At 33.7% G+C, this 10,145-nt stretch overlaps 1 protein-coding gene across 5 annotated transcripts in view; it reads left to right on the top strand.

Annotated features, from left to right (window-relative positions):
• The window catches only part of dgkh (diacylglycerol kinase, eta), a 103,743-nt gene that overhangs the window by 29,194 nt on the left and 64,404 nt on the right, over positions 1-10,145 (top strand). For 4 of the 5 annotated variants that reach the window (XR_003672647.1, XM_028436029.1, XM_028436028.1 and 1 more), the window contains exons 3-4: positions 392-502; positions 8,230-8,310. Coding sequence is in view for 4 of the 5 variants with exons in the window: in XM_028436029.1 (XP_028291830.1) it covers positions 392-502; positions 8,230-8,310 (192 nt within the window). In the remaining variant the exon portion in view is untranslated. Of the gene's footprint in view, positions 1-391; positions 503-3,393; positions 3,553-8,229; positions 8,311-10,145 lie in introns of all 5 variants that reach the window. The other variant, XM_028436033.1, reaches the window with a different exon arrangement.

Genomic DNA, 10,145 nt, shown 5'->3' with positions numbered 1-10,145 from the left:
AAAAAATTACAATATGAACAAGCTAAATTACTCACAAAATGACAAGCCAAAAATCCCAAAACACAAAACAACAAAGAGACAACAAAATGAGAAAAAAATATACAATAGATTTTCTTCCGTCCTGTATTAATGCTCAGATTGGCCATAATACCAAAGGCTGACATGAATGTCGATAATGTGACAATCCCATTTTTGTGACCCCTCTGTGATAAAAGCGTCCCATCTTTACCTACGGTGTTTTCCTCCAGGCTGCTTGTGAACAAAGTGATGTCTTATACTTATTTTTTTCTCCTGTGCAGAAAATGACACATAACTAGCCGTCTCTGTTTGTATGGGAGCTGCTTCCTGCTGATAGTCGGCCTTATTTTATCTGTTTTTTTTCTTCCTTCAGACGAGCATCAAGGAAGGACTTCTGCTGAAACAGACCAGCTCCTTCCAGAGGTGGAAGAAACGCTACTTCAAACTCAGAGGACGCACGCTCTACTACGCCAAAGACGCCAAGGTGCTTTTTCATTTGTGTACATCATTATTTATTTTAAATGAAAACATTTTATTTTAAAATATTGTTTTAAAATACAAATAAGCATTTTCTTTCATAAGACTAAGACTAAGGCTAAAACAGTGTAAACTGTGTGTGAGGCACAGAAAAGAAGCATTTTCCCATTTTACTTCTCAAGCAGTTTCACGTGTGTGTTGCTGCTGCGGAGGCTGGTGCTCCCCGCTTACACCATCAACACGGATCACAGGTTTCATGAATGAAAAAGATGATTCTTTCTGCTCGTGAGAAGTCAAACTGAAAATGTCTAATTACCAATTATCATCATCTATCACACTGTGTTTTTCCCACTTTTCAAACTAGATATTTACATCGTTTCTTTACCAGATTTCTTCCTGAAGAAAATGTAATTGAGGATGCAGGTGTTGGCCTGTGTCGCACTTCATTAGCTTAGCATTAGCTTGGCATTAGCTTAGCATTACCATTAACTAGCATAAACTTTACATAAACATTAGCTTAGCATTAGCCTAACAATAGCAATGACCTAGCATTAGCAGTAACCTAGCATTAACATTAACCTAGCTTTAGCAATAGCCTAGCATTATCATAAACCTAGCAATAGCAATCACCTAGCAATAACAATTACTGAGCAATAGCATTAACCTACCCTTAACATTAGCCGAGTATTAGCATTTACCGAGCATTAGCATTAACCTAACAATAGCGATCACCTAGCAATAACAATTACCGAGCAATAACATTAACCTACCCTTAACATTAGCCTAGTATTAGCATTTACCTAGCATTAGCATTAACCAAGCAATAGTAATAGTTAGGAAGTTAGGGTTAGGGTTACTTGTTTGATAGAAGACAGTTCTGTGAGTGTGGGTGGCACCGTGTCGTCATTTCTAGAATGCCCTGCAGGGGTCCCTCAAGGTTCTGTATTAGGACCTATACTTTTTTCTGTGTACATCAATGACCTGCCAAATGTTTTTCAAAATGTCCATTTTCAAATGTACGCAGATGATGCTGTAATTTTTACTCCTGCTAAAACAACTGAGGAGGCATCATCTACCCACACAGCAACCCTGGTAAACATACAGCAATGGGTCACCAACTCATCCTTACTATTAAATAAAAAGAAAACCGTGTCAATGATGTTAACAAAAAAATCTATTAAACTGGAGCAGTCCAATGGGTTCCTTGGAGACACTTGTGCTTGACATTGCTGAGGAGTTCAAGTATCTCAGGGTCACTCTGGATTCAACACTCTCCTTTAAAAAACACAAACTCTCAGCTATAACACAATAAACTTACAGAACTTCAAACAAACCAGGCCATTCATGACAATAAGTTCAGCAAAGATGTTTCTACATTCAATGATATTTTCACACATAGATTACTATATTACAACCTGGTCACTCACTGGAGAAACAAATATGAAACCCATAGAAATTCTCTTCAAAAAAGTCCATAAAAATTCTGGATCAAAAGCCTTGGTCATGTCATCACTGCAATATCCTGGAAAAACATGAAATACTCAATTTTCTAAATTTCATAAATTTTAAAAACTGTTGCCTTGTTTACAAAGCACTTCATGGTCTTGCCCCGCCCCCACTCTCTAACTACATAAAACCTAAACCAGTGAGGGGTCGCCGGCCGCACCAGAGCCTCCTCCAGAGGAGATGAGGAGATCCCACACAGAAGAACAACATTTGGACAAACTGTGCTGTCCATCAGAGTGACTCATAGCTCTTTTAAAAAACAACTTAAACTAAATCAGCCCTGCACTTATTTTAACTACAATATCATTTGTATAGTTTTTTATATTGTGTTTTGTATTCTTGTATACATTGTATTACTTCTGTTACATTGTATTTACAGATGTAAATTAGCAGTTTTGCTATAATTTGGCACATTTACAATTTGTGTACAACTTGTATAGGATTGTTCATTAATGGGTGTTGTCCCGATCAAATAAATAAATAACCAAGCAATAGCATTAACCTAGAATTAACATTAGCTTAGCATTAGCATTAACCTAGCATTAACATTAACCTAGCAATAGTATTTGTTAGTGCCCAATACTTTCACGGAGCGGATCCTTTCAGATCCTTTCAACGCATGCGCGTAGACTACGTCACTTCCTTCACTCGCAATCCTTGCGACAGAGCTGCTGGGACGTGATATTTGAATGTAAGCTGTCCATACAACGTTTGTTAAATATTTTAATAGTACACATTTAAATATGTGACTGTTTTGTGGTGTTTTTAATTTTTATTTAAAAAAAATAAAAAATAAAAACAGAAAATAAGATAAAAGACTAGCAATAGCATTAGCCTAACCCAGCAAAAGCATTAGCCGAGCATTAACATTACCTAGTATTACCATTAACCCAGAAAAAGCATTAGCCTAGCATTACCATTAACTTAGCATTAGCCTAAAATTAACATTAGCCTAACAATAGCAAAAACATAGCAATAATAAAAACCTAGCATGAGTCGAGCAATAGCAATAATCTGGCAATAGCATTAACCTAACATTAGTCTAGCAATAGCATTAGCCTAGCATTACCATTAACCTAGCAACAGCATTAGTCTACCATTAACATTCGTCTAGCAATACCAATAACCTAGCAATAGCATTAGCCTAGCAATAGCATTAGCCTAGCAATAGCATTAGCATTCTTCCAAGATTTATGTGGACAATTTGAAGTCAGTGGTACCTCTGTAACTGTAGCTTAATATTTGAGCGTATATTGAAGGTGAGTCCGTACTCTAACCTTGACCTTAGTCTAAAACTGGCGTCTGTGCTTTAACTGAAGTGTAGGACGTGTAAACTTTTAACACTTGTGTGAACCTTGTTTTGTTTCTAACGTTGGCGTGAAACCACTCCAGTCTGGCTCTGCCTGGTCCCGCTGGCAGGACCGCGCCCTGCGCAGGGTGTCTAGGAGTCGTGTTTGCTGGAGAGCTCTGTCCGTGTGCTGGACGGGTGCACGTCGCTCCCCCCCACCCGTGGGTGCCAGCGCCTCCCAGGAAGGCCTAGTGAGGATCCGGGTCAGGAGTCAGTAGAGCTGCATTCATGTCTTAGGAGTTACAGCTGCTTTCAGCTAGTGATGCACCGCTATGGATCAAACCCACCCCTCAACCACTCATTGTTAACAAATACAAACGTTTTTATATTCATTTTGAGTTTTTGTTGTCATTTTGTATTTTATGCTGTGATTGTATGTATTTTTTGTTGCTTATGTTTTTTTTTTGTTTATGGTTTTGTATGTTTTTGTCGTATTTTGTTTGTTGTTGTTTTATGTGTTTGGGTTAGGGTTAGTCATTTTATGTATTTTTTTACGTCTATTTTTGTTGTTGTTTTGTCTGTTTTTCTTTGTTGTTTCTTGTATTTTTGCTATATGATTATTTTGTGGTTTGTTGTAACTTTTTTTCCATTTGTGTTGCTGTTTTGTGGGTTTTTGGTCTCATTATGTGTATTTTGTCATTTTGTGTCATTGATTTATGTACTTTCTGTTATTGATTTTATGTATTTTTTGACATTTTGTATGTTTTTGCTATAATTTTGTGTATTTTTGTTGTCAGTTTGTGTTTTTTGCTGTGATTTTGTGTGTTTTTTGTTGCTTTTTGTGCTTTTGCTTCTTCTTTGTCTCTTTTTGCTGTAGTTTTCTATCTTTTTGTCATGTTTTGTGTATTTTCATTGTAATCTTGTAGATTTTTTTCAGTCGTTTTGTGTACTTTTGTTGTAAATTTGTCTACGTTTGTTGTTGTTTTGTCTGTTTTGCTTTGTTGTGTCTTGTATTGCTGTTGCTGTTTTATGTGTTTTTGGCATCATTTTGTGTACTTAATCATTTTGTGTTATTGATTTTTGTATTTTTTGTAATTTGTTATACGTAACATACCTGTATACATGTTATATACATGTATTGTGTTTCACCGTTTTGTGTGTTTTTGTTGTCATTTGTTAATTTTTGTTGCTGTCGATGCATTTCTGTTGTATTTTTGTGTGTTTTCACTCGTTGGACTAATAATAATAATGAGACATTGGACTACTGGGTGGATGATTGTGGTGCATCGCTGGTTTCAGGCCTGACTTTGGTCGTAGCTCTAACTGAGGCATGAATGCACACGTTAGCTGATAAGGCGTGTGTTAGCACAGCTAAGAGCAGTAGGTTCCATTGCTTTCTCTGTTGCTTCTCCCAGTAGACAGCGCTGCTTCATTTAGCCCTCAGTGAAATGCTGCTTAGCAACTATAACATGTCATCACTTTGAATCTGCACATTCGTTCCTAAGGTGTGTTCATCTGTATGTTATTACTTCAGAAAAGAGCCAAATATGTTTATTGAGAGGAGATCGATATGTACTTTTGTTATGAGCGTTTATACAGCTGCTAAACAACAAATGTTAAAAAACACAAGATATACCAGAGATTGGAAACTATTATCCACAAAAATGTAATTATATCTAATTCAGGGCCACATTATCAACATCAACATTTAAGATAATAACCAATCTGTGCATTATTAACATGGAAGAACAAAGAGTTTAGTCTGTTTTTGTTGTCATTTTGAATTTTCTCTCATTTTGTGCGTGTTTGTGTTTTTGGAGTCATTTTGCATATTTTCCTGTAATTTTTTGTTTCTTTGTTTTTGTTTTTTTTTTATGAGTAATTTTAGCGATATTTGTTGTGGTTTTGTGCTTTTGTGTTTTTTGGAGTGATTTCTTCTTCTTTTGTATGTTCCTCTATTTGCTTTATGTGTTCTGGAGTCATTCCTGACATTCTTTGTATATCTGTTGTTGTTAAGTGTGTTATGAGTCATTTTGGTCATTTTTTGTTGTGGTTTTGCACTGTTTTTCTTTAACTTGTATGTTTTTTGGAGTCATTTTGTTTATTTTTCTTGTAATTTTGTACGTTTTACTCTCAGTTTGTGTGTTTTTCTTGTTGCTTTATGTTATTTAATTTTTGTATATTCATTCTGTAATTTTGTTATTATTGTTTAGTGTGTTATGAGACATTTTGTGCTTCCTTCTGTAATTTTTTTTGTAGTTATTTCCTCTTCTTTTGTGTGTTCCTCATTGATTTGTGTTTTTGGGGTCATTTTGTATATTTTGTTGTCGTTTGTTTGTTGCTTTTTTCTTTAACTTGTATGTTTTTTTTAGTCATTTCGTCAATTTTTCTTGTAATTTTGTAATATTTTTCTCATTTTGTGTGTTTTTCTTGTTGCTTTATGTGTTATTAGAGGTTTGTTTATGCATTATTTTTGTCATTTTGTATATTTTGTTGTCGTTTTGTGCTTTTTTCTATAACTTGTATGTGTCATTATGAGTCATTTTGTCTAATTTGTATGTTTTACCCTCATTTTGTGTGTTTCTCTCATTGCCATATGTGTTATTAGAAGTTTTATCATATATTTATCTGTAATTCTGTGTTTTTGTTGCTGTTCAGTGTTTTATACTGTAAGTCATTTTGTCTAAAACCTTCTCAACCATTCAGTCTGTGAAATATACTTCATTTGTGGGTAAATAAAAGGACCAAGAACTAAATTAGTGTATGAAAAACGTTTTCACATCAAATCTGTATGATTAAACACTGAATAACTATTGTACTGATAATGAATCAACCAATGGAAAGGCAGCATGTGAGTGTGTCAGTCCTAAATCTAACAGACTGGACAGACATTCACTGTCAGCTTTCATCACAACTTTACTTTAAACAGCTGAGTGTGTGTGAAGCAGAGAGAGGAGTGTGTTCACACATATCTGACTGCCCAGGCTTCTTCTGACGGTCTGTGCAGTGGCCGCTACATACACTATTCCTTCCAAACGCCCTCATTTTGATGGCCTCTGTTTGTGTGACGGATCAGGAAATATGAAATGTTTTTCTCTTTTATTTTTGTTGTGTGTCATGAAGCTATAAACGTTGTTTTTTCAGGTCATGCATGAGTAAACTTTTAGATGTCTGCCCTCCTGTGGGAACCCTTTTTGCTTTCTGTTTTGTTACTTTTTTTGTCGTTTTTTTGTGTAACTGTCAGATCTGCAGAGTACTGATATATCCTACTCAAATAGAGTTACTTGATTGGAATTGTATTCAAGTACAAGTAAGTCATGCATAAAATACTCAAAATACTCAATACAATTAAATCGTACCCAAAGTAAAAGTTACTTTCTTTTTGAATTTTATTTTATTTTGGTAGTTTTCACGAACAAACACTCAATTCTTCAGCGGAAAGGCTGTAGGTTGAAGCTAAGCTTATACACACCGACCCCATCACAACAAAACAAAACAAGGTTCTCTACACAATATCACACAAATATTTCACTTATATCACTATTTTCACAATATACATACTGTACATACACATGCTTAAAAAGGACATCTGTATAAAATATTTTTTTTCATTTATGTTTTATAAAATAACACCACTGAATTTAATGCAAAATGTAAAAAAATCCCAGGCTTTAAGTATAGCTCTAAAACTGTGAAAATAACCAGCATTCAATGCTGTTTTGGCGCAATGCATTACGTTTAATCTGATTGGTCGGCTATGATGTGATGCATTTAATTGATGTCATTTCATTTTTTGTATTTTCACAATGTATGTTGATGATTTTTAAACAAAAAAACGGTTGGGTGTAGAAATGTAATAAATTACTTAAGTACAATTACTGATTTAGAAATATACAAGTACGCATAAAAGCTACTCAATTACAGTAACGTGAGTACTTGTAATCTGATACTTTTTCTCCTGGTTATTGTTGTCATTTTCTGTATTTTTTAATGTTAATAGTGTTTATGCAGGTGAGGAATAAGGAAACTTGGAGATAAATCTTTGTGTTCCATGTTTTGCAGACGGTAAATGTGTCGACGTCTTCTGAGCCTGTGCAGGAACTCCATACCAGTGATCGCTCTCACAGGGCTACGTTAGCTTAGCACGTAGCAACGCTGGTTGCACAGGGTCATAGGGTAAAGGAGCGGGGCTATGTTATCATAGCATATGTTTAATACAGGGGTTTTTTACCTTGGGGTCACCTGAAATGTCTTGTAATGGATGATAATAAAAATCCGTCATTTTATTTTATGAAATTAAAATAAAAATCAAATCAAATTAATTAAATTAAAAATAAATAAAATAAAATAAAATAAACAAATACAAAATATATTCAAAAGTTAGGGTTTTTTAATGATTCTTCTTTCAAATTAAAAAACACAACTGTATGCTATATTCACACTTTATGTATACTTAAATATAAATCTAGTTCAAATAAAATGCACTATTAAGAAGAAAGAGGAAAAGGAAGAAAATAGTTGAAGAAAAATATTGTATACATATTTTTGAGTTGGTGCATTTTGTCACGTCTTGCATTAATCTTGACTGCTCTGTATTAGTCACAAATAAAAACAAACATCATCAAAAAGTAAACAATTCTAGGAAAAAACTCAGAATGAGGTCACGGTCCAAAAACAGGTTGGGAACCACTGGTTTAATATGTCTTCATGTTCTAATTAAATGATGAGAACATTTGCCCTCTATGTTTTCTGGAGGCGTCTCTTTCATTTACGGCTTCTTCCTGGCAAACATTAAACATCCTGTCACCAACGTGCTGTCGTCTGTTATCATATGACCAGTTAAGATCAACCTCTGTTTGGTTTTCATCGTCAGCTCATCATCCTCTCTCTCTCTCTGTTCTTCTGCGTATGTTTTTCCTTCAACATCCTCCCGCCTGCAGTCGCTCATCTTCGATGAGGTGGACCTATCAGATGCCAGCGTGGCTGAGTCCAGCACTAAGAATGTCAACAACAGCTTCACGGTGAGAAACACTTGAGAGACGATGACGTTCTGCAGACTACAGCTCAGCATGACTGCATAGAGTAGAGTCACAACCATCCACACACTCATTCACTCCTACAGGCATTTACAGTATAACAATACTCATGCACTCATGGAAATAACATGTAAACTCTACATACAGTAAGTCCTACAAGGAATGGAAACCATGGCAACTCGCTGTGAGGCAGAAGTGCTATCCAATGTTATTTAAAAAAAATTGTATTTTAATTTTACAAAAGCTTATTGCATTCACTGAATATTTTTCTTTCTGTTTTTTTCTGAACTGATGAGATAGAAATAAGTAAAAGGAAAAATATCGGCCCCGTTTTTCTGTTTTTATAGGATTTTTTTTTTTTTTTTTTTCTGAAATAATGAGAACTTTTTATTGGAAATGTTTTTTTGTTTTTTTGTCTGAGTTGATGAGATAAAAATAAGTAAATAAAAGAATTTACCTTTTTTATATTTTTTGTTTTTTCTGAATTAATGAGATAACTTTTCATAGGAAATATTTTTCTGTGTTTTTGAGTTAATGAGTTTTAATCCAGAAAAAACTAAAATAATTCTTATAAAAACAGAAAAACAGGGTCAAATATTTTATTTATTAATTTTTATCTCACCAATTAATTCAGAAAAACCAAAAAATATTCCCTATAAAAACAGGTATTTTTTCTATTTCGTTCATTTTTTTTTTATGTGCTGTTATGAGTCATTGCGTCTATTTTTATCATTCTGTTCTTCATTCTTGTGTTTTTTTTTATTTATTATTTTGTCCATTTTTGTTGTAATTTTGTATGTTTTCATAATTTTTTTGTGTTTCTCTCGTTGCTTTATGTGTTTTTTCTGTTTTATCTGTCATTCTGCGTTTTTTTTAATTTATTTAATTTTTAGTGTTATGAGTCGTTTGGTATACTTTTGTTGTCGTTGTGTGCTTCTTTCTGTGATTTAATATGTTTATCAGAGTTTTTGGGTCCATTTTTGTTGTAATTTTTTTTGTTTTCCTCTCATTTTTTGTGTTACTCTCGTTGCTTCATGTGTTTTTGCATTCTTATGTATATATCTGTCATTCTGCGTTTTTTTTTTTTTTTTTAGTGTTGTGTGCTTGCTTTTGTAATTTGATATGTTTATCAGAGTTATTTGGTTCATTTTTGTTGTCATTTTGGATGTTTTCCTCATTTTTGTGTGTTTCTCTCGTTGCTTTATGTGTTTTTGGAGTCATTTTCATTCTGTGATTGCTGTTGTTATTGTTTTGTGTGTTTTGAGTCATTCAAACTATTTTTATTGCCGTTTTGTGCTTCCTTCTGTAATTGTATATGTTATTTTGTCTATTTCTGTTGTGTTTCTCTAGCTGCTTTATGTGTTTTTTGAGTAATTTTTGTTTACGTATCTGTCATTTTGTGTTTTTTTTGTTTTTGTTTAGTGTGTTATGAGTCATTTGGTATATTTGTGTTGTCGTTTTGTGCTTCCTTCTGTAATTGTATGTTTTTTGGAGTTATTTTGTCTTTTTCTGTTGTAATTTTCTATGTTTTCCTCTCATTTTTTGCTTTATGTGTTTATGGCATCATTTTGTATATTTAGCTGTCATTCTGTGTTTTTTGTTGTTGTTTAGTATGTTACGAGTCCTATTGTCTATTTTGTTGTCATTGTGTGCTTCTTTCTTGAAGTTATATGTTTTTGTTTTCGAGTAATTTTGTCTATTTCTGTTGTAATTTTAATTTTTTTTCCCCTCTCATTTTGTGTGTTTTTCTTGTTGTTTTATGGGTTTTTTGAGGTGCTATCAAAATAGACCATTGGATATATTAATACAATTTATTCATG

This window comes from Gouania willdenowi, chromosome 21 (assembly GCF_900634775.1).
Source record: "Gouania willdenowi chromosome 21, fGouWil2.1, whole genome shotgun sequence".
NCBI classification, from domain to species: domain Eukaryota; kingdom Metazoa; phylum Chordata; class Actinopteri; order Blenniiformes; family Gobiesocidae; genus Gouania; species Gouania willdenowi.
Note: the sequence above shows the minus strand (reverse complement) of the source record. Positions and strands in the feature narration are given on the sequence as shown.